Source organism: Acipenser ruthenus, chromosome 7, assembly GCF_902713425.1.
Source record: "Acipenser ruthenus chromosome 7, fAciRut3.2 maternal haplotype, whole genome shotgun sequence".
Taxonomy (NCBI): Eukaryota; Metazoa; Chordata; class Actinopteri; order Acipenseriformes; family Acipenseridae; genus Acipenser; species Acipenser ruthenus.
The window spans coordinates 9,150,138-9,167,602 of record NC_081195.1 but is presented as its reverse complement, the minus strand read 5'-3'; the positions used below and the strand labels follow the sequence as shown (position 1 = coordinate 9,167,602).

At 45.3% G+C, this 17,465-nt stretch overlaps 1 protein-coding gene across 1 annotated transcript in view; it reads left to right on the top strand.

The window, feature by feature from the left end:
- LOC117416003 (pro-neuregulin-3, membrane-bound isoform-like) overlaps positions 1-17,465 on the top strand; it is a 127,794-nt gene that overhangs the window by 98,014 nt on the left and 12,315 nt on the right. Inside the window, exons 3-4 of the mRNA XM_059026298.1 lie at positions 3,508-3,581; positions 16,024-16,050. Of these exons, the coding sequence (XP_058882281.1) occupies positions 3,508-3,581; positions 16,024-16,050 (101 nt within the window). The remainder of the gene's footprint in view (positions 1-3,507; positions 3,582-16,023; positions 16,051-17,465) is intronic.

The window sequence follows — 17,465 nt, the reverse complement described above, 5'->3', positions numbered from 1 at the left end:
TTCAACTCAATTTAAATACAGTTTCGTTGTAGTCAAAAGTTTACATACCCCAATGAAAATGTATTATTTCTAGAAATTTCTCGAAAAACAAATTATTATAGGAAAAATCTTTTGTAGCAAAAGTTTTGATTTTGTGGATGAGGAAAAAAAGTTACAAGAAATAGATTTATTTCAGCAATTTTTTTGCAAAACTCCAAAAAATGGTAATTCAAAAGTATTCATACCCTGACAAGGAAAATGAAATAAATAGCTAGTTGAGGCACCATTAGCAGTAATAACCTCTTTTAAATGATTAGGATATTTGTCAATGAGTTTTTGGCATGATTCTTTATTGATTTTTGACCATTCTTCAATACAAAATTGTTGTAGTTCATTCAAACTCTGAGGACTTATCTTGTGCACAGCCTTCTTCAACTCATACCAAAGGTTCTCAATCGGATTTAGATCAGAACTTTGACTAGGCCATTCCAGAACCTTGATTTTATTTTTTCTTTAACCATTCTGATGTAGATTTTGATGTGTGCTTTGGATCGTTGTTGTGTTCTAAACGTCCAGTTGGGATTTAAACCAAGTTTTGTAGCGGAGGGTTTCAGATGATTGACCAATATCGTTTGGTATGCAATGGAATCCATTTTACAGTGTATTTGAACTAAATTTCTTGTGCCATTAGAGGAAAAACAGCCCCATAGAAGGATAGACTTTCTCCAAATGTAACGACTAGCAGCGTGACTAAATAGCTCGATTTTTGTTTCATCACTCCACAAAACCTTTGACCAGAGCTTATATCCATCATTCAAATTCCGTTTTGCAAACTTTAAGAGATTGTCCTTGTGACATTTTCCTAAGAGTGGCTTTTTCCTTGGCCTGCAACCATTGAGGCCTTCACCAGGCAATACTCGACCTGAAATGGAAACTCCAGTCCCACTTGCAACCAATTCACTTTGAATATCTTTGGCAGTCAATCTTGGATTGTTATTAACCTTCCTCACAATTCTTCTACTTGTTGTTGGTGAAAGAACCTTCTTTCTTCCAGACTGAGGGAGCGTTGTGACAGTACCACAGGTCTTGTACTTCTTGATAATAGAAACAATAGTTGAAATTGGGATACTCAGATGCTTGGAAATCTTCTTGTATCCTTCTCCAGCTTTATGACAATAAATAATTGTCTGCCTAAGGTCTTCAGATAACTCTTTACTTTTTCCCATATTGACTTATTGGTAATGACAGCAATCATCCTATGCCTAACCCTTTTATACTCTCTGAGAATGTTAATCTACAATCCAGCATTTCAGTTTGTGTGTAGATGGAGAGCAGGTAGTTGAGATACTGACCCTGTGTTCAGTTTGTGTGTAGATGGGAAGCAGGTAGTTGAAATACTGACCCTGTGTTCAGTCTATGTGTAGATGCTCCCAGAGTAATTCTTACTAGATGATTCTACAACCTGCTTGTAAAACACTGATATTCACCCAGACGGAGGCAGCGCTTCAAGCTAACGGCAGCTGTAATGTGGCTATTAATGTGAGGGTTTATTTATATATGGGCCTCGGCTGAATGTTTCCAACGGAGGGTAAAAATCAAAGCTGTCAAATGAAATCTGTCAACTTCCCTCTCATCTCTGAGCAAATTGAAACTGACAGAACACAGGATGAATATGGAAACAAGTCTTATTGTGAACAACCCCCTGGGACTCTGCCAAGGAATTGCAGATACATTAGTACTAAACATTTAGGAATAGATTAATACATTAATATCTTTGAAAAAAAAAGATGGATTTATATGAAGAACTATTGATGCAGAGGTGACCTGTTTATTCATTTTTTGTAAAGCAGCTGTACTGGCTTACAGAATGGTAGTGACCTGAATCGGTGTGGTCAGTATGCACTTAAACTCCCACACTGCACTGGGGCTACCGTGTACTGCACTGTGACTGCCATCCTAAGTCCCCATTAGAACGTATTCCTAAGGACTTCAGTGTGCCCCCTACCATTGCCTAGATAGTAGTGGTTGTTTAAGATAAAAAATAAGTTGCTTTTATAATTAGTAGCAAATACACTGCTGAGTGCATACATCTCTCTTCTCTTGCAATTAGTTTGGCAATCTCAGCATAGCCCTCAGTGTATTTCAGTCTAAATCTCAAATCAAACTCCACCATCACACACCTCAGCACAATTGCCTGTCTCTGCTAGAGAGTAGAGCTGCATGGGTGGGTATTGCATTGACTGCTCAATATGGCCTGCATATCACAATCTGTAGGTAATATAAAGGAATATGTAGCAAGGCTAAAAAACATACACAATTCAATGGAATAAATTTTGACTTTCCCCTTGTCCTTAATGGATGGCAGTCCATTGAATCTGGTCTCCCTTTGTCTTGTTCGCCGCCCCCATTCACAGTGACTATGGCTCTGATTAGGACCCAGCCAGCACTCAGCTTTGCCTCTGAGAGATATTCAGAGTTCCATTCTCGTAACAACTTGATTCTGCAAGTCTTATTGAAATTCCAGAGCTGGCATGCCAACTCAGAGAAGCCAGCGGTAAAAAAAATTAAATCCCAATCAGAAGGAAGAAAGAGAAAAGCAGAGGATTTCACTGGAGAAGTAAAAGCGAGCGGCTCAGCCTGATAGATCCAAGCTCTGGTGGTTTATCTCAGAGTCTGGATTGCCCATCAGACCCAGGGACTGTTGCAATTCGACAGGACCGTTTGATCTGGACTCTAGGGGCTGTTTTTTTTTTAACAAGAACGGGTGTTGCTGATGTTCAGCTAGCCAGCGAGATCCAGTGTTTACAGTATTTCAGCAGCGTTTTTTTTGTTTGTTTTTTTTGTGAAGGCTTTTTGAACACAGTCCAGCGAGCAATTCCTCCTAGCCATTTCCCAATTGAACCATCTCTACATTTATTAAAATGATAGCGGTTTTTCCTTCCAGTTTTGCTGCAGGCCAGAGTGCACTTTTTTGCGACTGGTAAAGCGCTCTCAGATTAGGGTACCGCTTCATAGGAAAGCTGGCATGTCTGCTGGGACTCCATACCCCAGGCAGAGAGATTATAACCATTGTTCTATTGAAGTTTACCACACCACACCAGGATAAAAGCAAAGCAAGTGTAATAAAGCAAAGCATGGAGAAGTATGGCAAGACTAACAATCAAGATTAAGCAAGGTAAAGCACAGGACATACAAAGTACAGTATAATCTGATCGAGTATCAATGTGCAAGCACTACCCTCCCCCTCTCACTATCCCTATTCCTCTCCCCTCTTCCTCTCTCTCTCTCTCTCATGCTGCTATTCTTTCTTCCTCGCTCCTCTATGTCTCTAATTATAATGTAACACCAGGTAATTTTCAGGCGTCTCTCAGTTTGATTGCACTATCTGACAGTGACATTTTCAAGCAATTATCCCCCATAGGTTGCTTGAATAAAGATTGTTTTGGCTTAATATCTTGATCCTTGCTCTTATCTTTTTCTCCTCCCCCCCCCTCTCTCTCTCTCTCTCTCTCTCTCTCTCGCTCTCAGGTGCAAAGAGGGGTACCAGGGGGTTCGTTGCGACCAGTTCCTTCCGAAAACCGACTCCATCCTCTCCGACCCAAGTACGTTCCCTCACCTTCCTCTGCTTCTCTGCTTTGCTGTGTGTGTTTGTATGTCACTGATTTTACTAAGGAATACACAGTAAATATCATCTTGCGTGTGTTCTGCATGATTCTCTGTTGCGGGTTTCTGCTTAGAACATTGATTGCCATTCTTACTAACTATTCCTGTAAAACTGTTCTTTTTCAACCACTGGGCCTGCTTGTAAAAGCTACATTTTTTATTTGAGGTGGTTTAAAAATGACCAAAACTGCTGTTCTGTGCAACACAAGACTACTCAGGACCACAGAATGCACATAAATGGCAGGTAACCAACACTTTTCATCAATACAAACGACTGTGTATATTACTGTAGAACTGTCACAAAGACGGCCGGAGTGGGTGGCGTCAGACCGGATGCAGGAAATAAATAAACAGAGAGATGTGGTTTGGTATAAGATGGGCGCGTGATCGCGCTCAGCATTTAATAAACAGAAAATAAAAGGTTTTAAACACAACAAAAACACTGGACACGGCACTATAGCCAAAATAAATAGACAAACAAAACGGACTACACAGACAAACGGTGCACGGAGACAAACAAACACGGTGAGTGAAAACACTTAACTATTCTTCTACTTATTATTATTACCTCCGTCTCCAATCCCGTTCTCCACTCACTGAACACCAACCCCCAGTGAGTGAAAACATGCAGCTTTTATGCAGTTGTACCGAGATTCGATTGCTAGTCAATCATTCAATTGGAATCTCGGTACAACTGCACGTGAATTAATTAAAGTGCAATTCCCCGTGCTCGCATATTACTTTTTACTTGCACGTGATGTGATGTGCCATCCCCGTGCCTAAATACAAATACACAATTTAAGTACACGTGAAACACAGACCCGTTTATATCCCGTGTACCAATGACTATACACCAACATTTACATACGCACGCATACATACACAAAACACACAAATGCACACAGGGGCGGGGCACTTTGCCACATATACCCCCCCTTGTGCGCAGCACACATGGCCTCAACGGCCACCTCCCCCCTTAAAAATCCAGCAGTCCAGGACAAAGTCTCGGGCTGGGAAGGGAGGCTTCAGTAGGCCCATGGCTGGCAATGCTGTCAGCTCCCCTGCCGGTAGTGGCACGGCTGACAGCATGCTGGTCCCGTCCTGCAGCGAAAAAGCTGCGGGGGCGGGTGGTCCCCCGACCTCCCCCTTCTTCGTAGCCGGCAGCTCCCTCCTGTGGGGCTCCGGCCACAAGAACTCCTGCAGCGAAACTGCTGCTGGGGAAAGTGGTCTCCAGACCTCCTCCCCCTTCTTCGTGGCCGGCAGCTCCCCTTTCTGGGGCTCCGGCCACCGTACTCCCTGCGGAGGTACGGGCAGCAGAGGCAGCTCCTGCTCCTCTGCTCCGGGCGGTGGTGGAGGCAGAGGCAGCTCCAGCTCCTCTGCTCCTGGCGGTGGTGGAGGCAGAGGCAGCTCCAGCTCCTCTGCTCCTGGCGGTGATGGAGGCAGAGGCAGCTCCAGCTCCTCTGCTCCTGGCGGTGGTGGTGGCGGAGGCAGAGGCAGCTCCTGCTCCTCTGCTCCTTGCGGTGGTGGTGGCGGAGGCAGAGGCAGCTCCTGCTCCTCTGCTCCTGGAGGTGGTGGAGGCAGAGGCAGCTCCTGCTCCTCTGCTCCTTGCGGTGGTGGTGGCGGAGGCAGAGGCAGCTCCTGCTCCTCTGCTCCTGGAGGTGGTGGTGGCGGAGGCAGAGGCAGCTCCTGCTCCTCTGCTCCTGGAGGTGGTGGAGGCAGAGGCAGCTCCTGCTCCTCTGCTCCTGGAGGTGGTGGAGGTAGAGGCAGCTCCTGCTCCTCTGCTCCTGGAGGTGGTGGAGGCAGAGGCAGCTCCAGCTCCTCTGCTCCGGGCGGTGCTGGCTCCCTCTGCTGTGGTGGCTGGGCATGTGCGCGCCGTGCTGCCTTCAGCAGCATAGCGAGAGGCTGCTGGGGGACACCAGCATCCTGCCCTTCTCCCCCCCAAAAATTTTCAGGGGGTTGAGCCTGTAACCCCTCCCCTTCCGGCTCTTGGGGCTGAACCAGCAGGCATTTTCCCTCTGCTGGTGGCTTGGGTCCCAGGGCTGTGGAAGCCCCGACTTGCCTCCCTTTGGGCTGTGGACGCACCGACTCCTCCCTTTTGGGCTGTGGACGCACCGACTCCTCCCTTTTGGGCTGTGGACGCACCGACTCCTCCCTTTTGGGCTGTGGACGCACCGACTCCCCCCTCTTGGGCTGTGGACGTTCGGGCTCCCCCCACTCAGGCGTAGGACGTTCGGGCTCCTCCCACTCAGGCGTAGGACGTTCGGGCTCCTCCCACTCAGGCGTAGGACGTTCGGGCTCCTCCCACTCAGGCGTAGGACGTTCGGGCTCCTCCCATTTGGGCTGTGGACGCTCAGGCTCCTCCCCATAGCTGCGGAAGGGACAGTGGGCGAACAGGTGATCCTGGTCGCAGAGGAGGCACCCCGGCGATGGCTTGTTACATCGCCGTGGATGCCTGGCCCTTAGGCGGCACTCCTCCTCCCTGTCCTTCACCTCTTTATCCGTCTCTGCCTCCCGCTTGGGCTGTGAAGGCAAAACCAGCAGGCATTCACCCTCTGCTGGTGGAGATGGGGACAGCAGGTACTCACCCTCTGCTGGTGGAGATGGGGACAGCAGGTACTCACCCTCTGCTGGTGGAGATGGGGACAGCAGGTACTCCTCTGCTGGTGGTCCTGCTACCTGGGCTGCTGTTCCATTTATGGTTGCCTCCAGGTAGCTGAGGACAAACTCCACACCTTCCTCCAAGGTGTTTGGGGTGTGTTCCTGCTGATAGGCCTCCCATCTCTCACTGTCCATCATCCACAGGACCCGGACGACTATGGGCAGAGACTGGGCCTCCAGCCCAGCATTCTCCAGGAACCAACCCCGCAGTTTGATGGCGTCTTCTGCCATTGATTTTTTTTTTTTTAAACAAAACCCCTCCTGGTCTGACGCTTGGAGGCGCGGCTATCCCACGATGACACCACGTGTCACAAAGACGGCCGGAGTGGGTGGCGTCAGACCGGATGCAGGAAATAAATAAACAGAGAGATGTGGTTTGGTATAAGATGGGCGCGTGATCGCGCTCAGCATTTAATAAACAGAAAATAAAAGGTTTTAAACACAACAAAAACACTGGACACGGCACTATAGCCAAAATAAATAGACAAACAAAACGGACTACACAGACAAACGGTGCACGGAGACAAACAAACACGGTGAGTGAAAACACTTAACTATTCTTCTACTTATTATTATTACCTCCGTCTCCAATCCCGTTCTCCACTCACTGAACACCAACCCCCAGTGAGTGAAAACATGCAGCTTTTATGCAGTTGTACCGAGATTCGATTGCTAGTCAATCATTCAATTGGAATCTCGGTACAACTGCACGTGAATTAATTAAAGTGCAATTCCCCGTGCTCGCATATTACTTTTTACTTGCACGTGATGTGATGTGCCATCCCCGTGCCTAAATACAAATACACAATTTAAGTACACGTGAAACACAGACCCGTTTATATCCCGTGTACCAATGACTATACACCAACATTTACATACGCACGCATACATACACAAAACACACAAATGCACACAGGGGCGGGGCACTTTGCCACAAGAACTTATAGCCCTGTTATCTCTATAGGACCTCCAATATGTTAGGCACAATGCAGCTGATCAGTTAATCAAACCTATTGTCTTACACACTGCAGCCCAGTGCTTTCTCTAACCACTGAACTACTCAAACCCTATATATGTGTTTTAATAGTTAATGATGTTTGAGTATATGCAGGTTAAAAAGGTTTTCCTGCTTCTGAATAATTGTTTTTAAATGTTAATGCTGCTAATAGTTTTATACAGCAAATGATACATTATTAATCATGTTTTAAGTATTAATAATTTAGAAATGAATGCTTCATTTGTTGGGTTTCCAATACAGTGGTGTTGGTTTTGTTATTTCCATTTCTTTGTAAGTGAAATATCGTTTCTGAGATGAATGGCCCACAACCTCTCCTGCTCCCAGTGTTTCCCAGACAGCAGCCAGAGGAAGCTGGATTTCTTTAGAATACCTGATACTTGACCCTGAGCATTGCTCTCCTCCGCCAGTTACTATTTCTCAAAACTGCTTGCTCTACGGATTAAGGCTGAGGCTCCAAGCTTTGTGATGCTCACGGCTTTCCATGCAATGTTTGTTTGCTTTCCCTATGCAGAACCATCCTCCTTTCCTTCTCTTTATCCTATCTGAAAATCAGTATGTTTGCTGCTGCTTGATCTGTGGTCATTACAACAAAGATACAAGCTGGCATTTTTATTCAATTTGTCCATTGAAACAGGTGAGACTCTGCTCAGCTGGCTACAGCAGATTCAAGTGACAGACTTTTTTATGGCCATCGATTTCTGGTGAATAAACTTGCTTTGGAGCACCGTAGTGTGAAGAATATTATCAGCCAGCTTTGCAGTAAGAAGGCTGGGAGGGTTGCTGGAAGGTTAATCATATTCCTTCCACTAGTTTGCTTCCAGTGCTGTGGGGCAGGCAGGCAAGCAGGCAGGCGGGCAGGCAGGCAGGCAAACAACACAGGGCAAACAAACAGCACAACTACTGAAACAGGTGGTAGGACAGGCCTGGCCAGCCTCGCACTGCACACATGGAAGAAGCATATGTGCCTCGTGTACGACATGTAACGCACACATGGCGGGACCCGGAGTCTAATACTCCCCAGGCTAGATTCTCAAAGCTCTCGTCAGCACATTTCCTTCATTTTCTACAGTTACCAAACTCACTTACCAAACACTTACATTGAATCTCCAAAGGATATAAAGTCGATTATATATATCATTATATAACTATCATTATATATATATATAACTATCATTAATTGTAATGCATTTCTAATGCTATTAAGCTTCTGCTTATTGTATTTAAAAAAAAATCTAGTACTGAGATTTGAATTTTGAGCAGAACAGAACATGATTCTGCTTTAAAATCTGATTGAAAACAGTAAGTATAACCCCCCCCCCCCCCCTTCCCAGTGACTACATATGCGTTAGCCAGACCCTAGAGCCTCAGAGATACAGGTGTATTGTACACAGTGTGTGTTAGACAAAGTAAGAAACCACTAACGACTACTTGCAAGCAATACAAGCTCCTAAATGGAATGTGAGTAGCATTAGAAATGCATTACAATTAATGATAGTTATATATATATATATATATATATATATATATATATATATATATATATATATATATATAATCGACTTTATTTCCTTTGGAGATTCAATATGTCTAATCAAATGACGCTGGTATGTCTAATTAAAGGACTGCAGCTTATCCCCCAAGAAATATTCTAATATGGAAAGAAAATACTTTTATAATAACAAGTGATATAATATGTCCTGTACTTTAAAAACACATTTACTTCTGATCAGTTATGTCTTCCTCCCATTTTGTCCCTTGAGTGGAAACTCATGAAAATGCTAGTTCCCTTCTACCTTCTTATGCTGATGCTGCCTTAGAGAAAGTAATAAAAGAAGGATTTTTTACAATATATATCCTTGCCTTATTTTATGCAACACAGAGCAAGAAATGCATCCTAATAACCTAATAATAGAGATTAAACTCCAGGCGCTCCCGGGACAGACTCTTTCTCATATGTTTTGCCTTGTTGTCATTAGAAAAAGAAGCTCAGCTAGCCTCGGAGGACAGACTTGTTTAGGATCGTAGCCCCAGGGTCTCATGTTGGTTGTATTGTGTATACGTGACAGGGATAATTATCCTTGACCTGGGATCTGCACTCTTCAGTGTCAATGCACAGCAGCCATTCTGCATTGTCAACATCTTCCTGGCTGCTCTGTAGTACACGTGCCATTGTGCCTTTCATATGTGAAACATCAGTGAGCTCACTGTGTAGGTAATGGCGCTTTAATGATCCTGTATTACAGGTAACCAGGCCATACCAATACCTGTGAGGTGTATTAGACCTTGCTGTTGTTTTTTAATCAGCCCAGTTATGGTGGCTGTGTTTACATTCCTGGCTCTTTCCGATGAAGCTGCAGTAAGTCTGTGGGTGCACCGATTAACTCCCAATTGAGTGACACAGCGATAGGTCCCTTATTCATCCAAAGAGGTGTTCTCTCTTCCCCAGGCTAGCTGTGCTGACTGCATTCAGTTGCAAAATATACAAATCTACAAAATGATAGCTCTGGAATGTCTCTGTCTTTCTCTATCTTCTCTCGCTCTCTCTCTCTCTCTCTCCCTCCCTCTCTCCTCTCTCTCAGTCAAAGAAACTTGTAAGTTGTCTCCCAAATAAGGCTCTGCGCATTTACTTCCACAGGCCTTGAAACAGCAGAGCCAGCCCAAAACCTGAGAACAGAACAGAATTAAACAGAAAGAAAGCTTTTCATCTTTCAGAGTCACCGCTCAGGAGCACTGCACTGCAGCACATATGCAGGAACTGCACTCAGTGACACAGACTGGCATACAATAACACCCGCACAGGGACAGACACACATGGACACGAATCACACAAACACTGACAATGACATACACACATTCATTTCCTGAGCATGCTGTATTTCATTTAAATAGTTTGATATATTGTGTCTATGGGTGTTTGTTTGGAGAGGTAGACATGTTTTAGTCAGGGCAGGGTCTCTGAGGGGGTAACTTTTGCCCCGTTTCCCCTGCTATCTGGTCAGGTTTTGTACCTATGCAGCCAACCTGGCTTCAAAAAAAGTGTGTCATCAGGTAGCCAGGAGGTGCGTGTAGAGAAGAAACCAACAGGGAAATAGCTACCACCGTGACTGATTTTGTTTCATATAAGCAAAACACGCACATTACATTTTCTTTATTGTTTTTCCATAAGCTTTATTGAATTCACCGAAAGCAGAGAACTTTGTTAAATTGAACAATGTTCATCCTGCTTTGGCATACAAGACAAAATTCTATTCATGATAAACACAACGACAAAACCTGGCTGTTTGTTTGGCTGTGCTTTCCTTCTTAACCAGATTCCTTTTTATTTGTAATGAGCTGTCGGTTAAATGTATTTGCTACCACCAGTTTGTTTAAAACAGAACACAATACAATCCCACAATCACCAGTGACCTTTGACACATGACAAGAATTTACGAGGTTGGGCAGATTTGGAAAAAAGCACTGAAACGCTCTTTATTACACTGACTAGCCGCGGGCAGCCGAAGCCTGTAGCACCAGGAAACGAGGCAGGATCTGCTCTCCTCATTATCCTCTGTTCATTGATACAGCTCAACCCCAGTGCACTGGCTCCCTCTCAGTAACAGGGAGCTCTCTGTTCTTTTTATCTGGCTCTGCATTTAAAAGCAGACTCATCCTCGTTAAATAAGGGTAAAGGGTAAGCAGCTTCAAAGGCAATTCGATTCATTTTTTCATCTTTGCCTTACCCTCTTATGATGTTTACAAGCATCCTGAGTGGTTTTGAGTGCTATTGCTCCAATATTGAACTCATCATTTTTTTCTGTATTAGAATCCACCTGGCATGTACAAATCATAGTTACCGGTTTCTTGTGAGTACTTCCTGATTCCACAGAAATCACGTGATGCTGTGAACTTTCAATTCAGCTGGCCAGCAGAGTAGAAATGTCACAGCATCAAAACCAGGAAGTACTCAAGAGAAGCCTGTAACTAGGATTCGAGAGGCTCGGATAATGATTACAATTTAACATTGGAGGATTAACAGACCGATAAAAAGGAAAGGTAAAGATAAAAGAATAAACAGCTACTAACCATTTAATGCAATTAGTGAAAATATTGACCAGTGTCCTCATAAGGATGGAAGCAAACCTTGAGACAAATATCAGCATAAACCACAGGAAACGTTTCTAACTAAATGAATTGTCTACAGGATGGGAGGATGTAGGCTAGTTTTGAGACCCTGGTTTCTAATTTGAATGACATACATTCATTTTTCACTGTAATTTTGCAGTTTTCCCATGCTTTTCCCATGGTCCTACTATGCATTTACCATTGTTTACCATGCTTTGCTATGTGTTTTTAAAACTGGGAAACTTTTAAAAGGGTGAAACAGACAGACACAAAATAAAACCCAAAGAATGAGAAGACTGTACCATGTCATCCCTGTGAGATGGGCCGAGGTAGAGACTCAATCTCACTCTCTTCTGCACTGCATAATACAAACTCAACAAATCCAGTAAGATTAATACTGAGAAATACAGTATGGATTAATTCTGTGAGAGTGTGAGAGGAGGGGTGGCTGTTGAATATGTATCTGCCTGTGACAGCCCGGCACCACTTTCTTTTCATTCTGTTGTCACTGGATTAAGATAGTATTCTTTGTAATTGCTACATGTATTGTGTCTGTGTTTACTTGTGTGAACTGAAATTGCTTTGGCAAATCTTGTCATGCTAATAAAGCCCTGTTTTGAATGGAATTTGAAGGAGGGGGACAGAGAGTAAGTGAGGGAGAGGGAGGAAGTGAGGGAGAGAATGAGGGATGAAAGTTAATCCTTCACATTGCGCTAGGTCTGAGATTTAGTCTCTCTCTGCTGTCTCTGGGAAGCTCTGAAGCAGGGATCTGAGTGTGAGCTCAATACACCGACAGAGTCACTCTCCAGACATTGTCTGTGGAGGAGTGTAGAACTGCCTCCCCCCCAAGCACAGCCATTCAGAAGCACACTGTACTGAATATTCTTACAGCACAGAACCCATGGAGCCTTGTGTTGTTCCTGTCTGTTCTGCATGTTTCTTCCTGTTCAGCACACAGCTCGCATCATCCTGAACTCAAACCACACAGGTGTGATACTGTTTAAAATGAACCAGCAGTCTTCTGGGTGAGTAATGAGAATATTGTAACGCTGACACCGGCCTCTCCAATGCTTCAGCGCACACCATTCCATCGGTATTGAGTCTGGTGGGACTGTATTGTATTGGTTTTATCAACTTTATCTCTATCGTAACTTTAACTTTATCTTCTGAAGTCCGAGGTGCAAATACAGCCAAAGAGACAGGCAGGGATACAGGGAGGGATACAGGCAGGGATACAGGGAGGGATACAGGCAGGGAGAACATCAGAGATACAGGGAGGGATACAGTCAGAGATACAGGCAGGGATACAGGGAGGGTTACAGGCAGCGAGAACATCTGAGATACAGGCAGGGATACCGGCAGGGAGAACATCAGTGATACAGGGAGGGATACAGTCAGAGATACAGTCATAGATACAGTCAGAGATACAGGCAGCGAGAACGTCTGAGATACAGTCAGAGATACAGTCAGAGATACAGGCAGGGAGAACTTCAGAGATAAGGGGAGGGATACAGTCAGAGATACAGGCAGGGATACAGTCAGAGATACAAGCAGGGATGCAGTCAGAGATACAGGCAGGGAGAACATCAGAGATACAGGCAGGGAGAACGTCAGAGATACGGGGAGGGATACAGTCAGAGATACAGGCAGGGATACAGTCAGAGATACAAGCAGGGATACAGTCAGAGATACAGGCAGGGAGAACGTCAGAGATACAGGCAGGGAGAATGTCAGAGATACAGGCAGGGAGAACGTCAGAGATACAGGCAGGGATACAGTCAGAGATACAGGCAGGGATACAGTCAGAGATACAGGCAGGGATACAGTCAGAGATACAGGCAGGGAGAACGTCAGAGATACAGGCAGGGATACAGTCAGAGGTACAGGCAGGGATACAGTCAGAGATACAGGCAGGGAGAATGTCAGAGATACAGGGAAGGATACAGTCAGAGATACAGTCAGATACAGGCAGGGATACAGTCAGAGATACAGGCATGGAGAATGTCAGAGATACAGGGAAGGATACAGTCAGAGATACAGTCAGAGATACAGGCAGGGATACAGTCAGAGATACAGGCATGGAGAATGTCAGAGATACAGGCATGGAGAATGTCAGAGATACAGGGAAGGATACAGTCAGAGATACAGTCAGAGATACAGGCAGGGATACAGTCAGAGATACAGGCATGGAGAATGTCAGAGATACAGGGAAGGATACAGTCAGAGATACAGTCAGAGATATAGGCAGGGATACAGGCAGGGAGGGGAGTCATATTAAAAAGGCCCAGTTACAGAGAGGGCAGCAATAACAACTAGAGGTAACCCCTCACAGTAGAAATTCAGCTTTCAGGAGACTTTTCTGAGGCTGGATTGTTTAGTGAAGGATCCCAGCAATAACAACAGTACTGAACGGCAGAGGACACATACACGATAGGATATTGAACAGACAGGAAATCAAATACTGTGTTTGTAGGACAATGCAGATGATATTAAGTCCCTTAAAAGGATATGGCAACATGTACATAAATGAGACTTCCTGTCGATTACATTCCTGCATTAATTATTTTATCAAGGGTTGTGAGGCACTGAGAGGGAAGAAAGGCCCTCGCCACAGAAACCCTGTCCCTCTCAGGGCAGTTATTGTAACCCCTGAGTGTGCGAGAGAGTTGTGTGGCACCCACAGGGTGAGCGGTGAGTGTGCAAAAGTGTGCGAGTGTCGAATTAATCGCCCACTCCACCCAGAGAGCACTTGACAGCAGTAGGTGTTTAAACACAGCAATGTGAGGAGCACACACTCACAGTTTGATGCTGCTTCTGTTCAGTTTGCTGAATTCAAGGCCAGTTTTCAATTTGTTTTAGTGCAGCTTATAAATATGACTGTGTCTTTCGGGAAGAGGACTGGGCAGGGAGCGCTGTTGCGCTGAAACAAATGTTGACTGGGCTGAGGCTGTGGAGTATGGATCCATACCATAGATGAGCAGACAGTTAGATACACAGAAGTAGAGACAGTGGAGAAATGGAATCCGCAATGCATTTCTGTCTCATACAGAGATGGCAGAAATAGAAGGTTTTGCGATCAAAGGCTATGAGGAAAGACTTGAGGGGAAAAGAAAGAGGCAGCAGGAATCCTAATTCACAGTGTAGCATACATGTCTCCCAATACATCTGCTCTGTTCTTCCTGTTATTTTTAATATATTTTTTATATTTGATGTACTCTGACAGTAGTTGTGGGAAAAAAGAAAAAATAGATGGGGAGAGAGGGGGAGAGACAAACAAGGACAGGATTGCCTCTTGGCACTTTTAAAACACAGCATTCTAATGACAAATAGTCTGTTCTTCTTAGTAATCCTAATTTCATTTGAAGTCGGTACTAAGCTGTGAAAAAATAAACTGCCTGTGTGTACGTGTGTGTTTTACATAACAGTCCCTCAACTCTATCCAATAGACCACACTGCCTCCCTCCCTCCCAGTCCCTCGTCTCTGAGGGAGGAAGCAAACAGAAGGGGAAGGGGGTGTGGAGAGGATAAGGGAGGGAAGAGGAGATGGATGAGTCTTCCTCTGTCCCCTTTACAAACACACCCATTCGTTTGCTTGCTCACTCACGGAACAAGTTTCAGAGTCATTTCAAACGAGACGCTAATCCAGAGACTCAGCTATGACAGATTGTTTCTGAACTGTTCCTGCGGCTGGAAGAAATTGATTTCAATTCAAGAACTGCTGATACAGCCCCTTGAATACACTGCAGGGAAATAAGAGGGAGGCAGACAGACAGACAAGCAGGCCAACAGACAGATATAAAGACATACAAGCAGACTGACAGACAGGTACTACAGATAGACAGAGAAGCAGGCAGACAGGGAGGCAGATAAATAAGCAGGCAGACAGACATGCAGGCAGGTAGATAGACAGCTAGACAGACAGCTAGACAGAAACACAGACCCCCAGGGATGCAGACAGACACAGAAGACTGCATCTCTCTCTCTCTCTCTCTCTCTCTCTCTCTCTCTCTCTCTCTCTCTCTCTCTCTCTCTCTCTCTCTCTCTCTCTCTCTCTCTGTCTCTCTGTCTCTCTCTCTCTCTCGTCTCTAGCGTCACAAGCTCAGAGGACCGTGTCTGTCGCTGTATGTGCTCGGAGTTTGAAGTTACAAAGCGTTGCTTGTCTCCCTCAGTCTGCCCTACTTTTAAATTTAAATCAGAACAACGGCACAGACTTCCCCCGTCCTCTCTGACCCCTCCTCTCTCCTCACTCCTCTCCCCCTTCCTCTCTCCCCATTCCTCCCCGTCTCCTCTCTCACCGGTCCTCTCCCTTCCTCTCTCTCCCCCCCTCCTCTCCCCCCCGCTCCTCTCTCTCCCCCCTCCTCTCTCTCCCCTCCTCTCTCCCCTACTCCTCTCCCCCTCCTCTATCCCCACTCCTTTCTCTCTCTCTTTTCCTAACCTAACAACATCAGAGGTTACTGGACATTTCAAGTCACCCGGCAGCACACAGAGGCATTCATTCTGCCCTCTGGTACTCACAGAATAGACCTGTCTATGTGTATCTAACAGTCTCTCCCTCTCTTTTCTCTCCTACCTAATTCTCTCCATCCTGTTCTCCGGAGCAGAAGACCACTTGGGGATTGAGTTTATGGGTGAGTAGAAGACGATCATTTTCTATCTCTTTATTACTTTATATCTGTTGCAGTTACGTGCTAGTATTGCATGCTAGTTGAACCTGCTGTTAGGCATCTCCTACTGGCAGAACTTGAGACTGCAACATCATGAAATTGGTGATTAACAGCAATCACTGTCTGGCCCCAGAGCAAAGGCATTGTGTGACACGGTGGCAGTTATCAACGAACACAGAGACATGCAAACATGAACACGAAGCCCTAAACCCTTCAGAGAATGCAGATCAGCTCTTATCTATTAATTCATTACAGTAGAACTTCAGAAGTCTCCCAACAGATTTGTTTTAAAAAACAGTGTCACACGGAAAACAAGCAGACTGACCTGAAGCCAGTTTCAGTTCTGGGATTCTCCCTATTTTAATTATTCATCATTACCCTCCCTCTCTGACCGACTTTTCTGCCACCCCCCACTCATTTCTCTCCCTCTCTCTCCCTCTCCCTCTCCCTCCCCCCTCTCCCGCACTCTCTCGTTGCTCGGAGATTGTTGCTGTTCTCTGAATGCTAATGTTCTCTGGTCTCCATGGTGATGCAGAGTGTGGAGCAGTTGGAAACAGGCAGTGATTGATGTTGTTGGCAAGGTAACCAGCATCACGACTGTACAGCAGCCAAGGGGGAGAGGAGGGAGGGGGGGTCAGGGGGAAGAGAAGGGAATGGGAAGGAGAGAGGAGGGAGAAGAGGGGAGGGGAGCAGGGTCAAAGAGAAGGATAGGGAGTGGAAGAGAGGGGAGGGATGGAATGTGAGAGGGCAGGGGAGAGTGGAGGGGAAAGAAATGAGATGGGAGAGGCAAGGTATTCCCCAAAGAGGGGAATAGAGTGGAGGGGAAGACAGGGGAGTGGAGGGGATGAGGGTGGTGTGTCCACACCAGTGGGGAGCAAACTTAGAGGAGCAGACTGGAGCCCGTCACTTCATCCTCATGAAGTACAGTCAATGCAATATATAGCACACACCCACTCTCTGAACAAAAATAGTTACTGACACAAAAATAGATAATTTATCAGTGGCAAAGTGACATCAAAACAAAAAATGACTTGGTATTGAACATGTGCTGTAGAAATAGAAGAAGAGAGTGACAGGAAAGACAGCTTGAGAGGGAATAGACTGTCTGCCTCCAATCTCTGTCCATATAGGCTTTTGAAGACTGGTCAATAGACTTCTCTGTGCGTGTTTGTCTCTCTCTCTCTCTATTTCTCTCTGTGTTTTTGTATTTTGAAACATTGGTGGTGCAAATAGTTGTGCATCTGAATTATGATTTTAGAACAATCAGAAATCTTAGTCAGCTGGGGTAGGCACGTGATCTTTGGCTGTGTTCTGATTGATTTTTGGCAGGCAGCAGACTATGTTCAGTGATTTCAGCACCATGTCAGTGGACAGCTCCC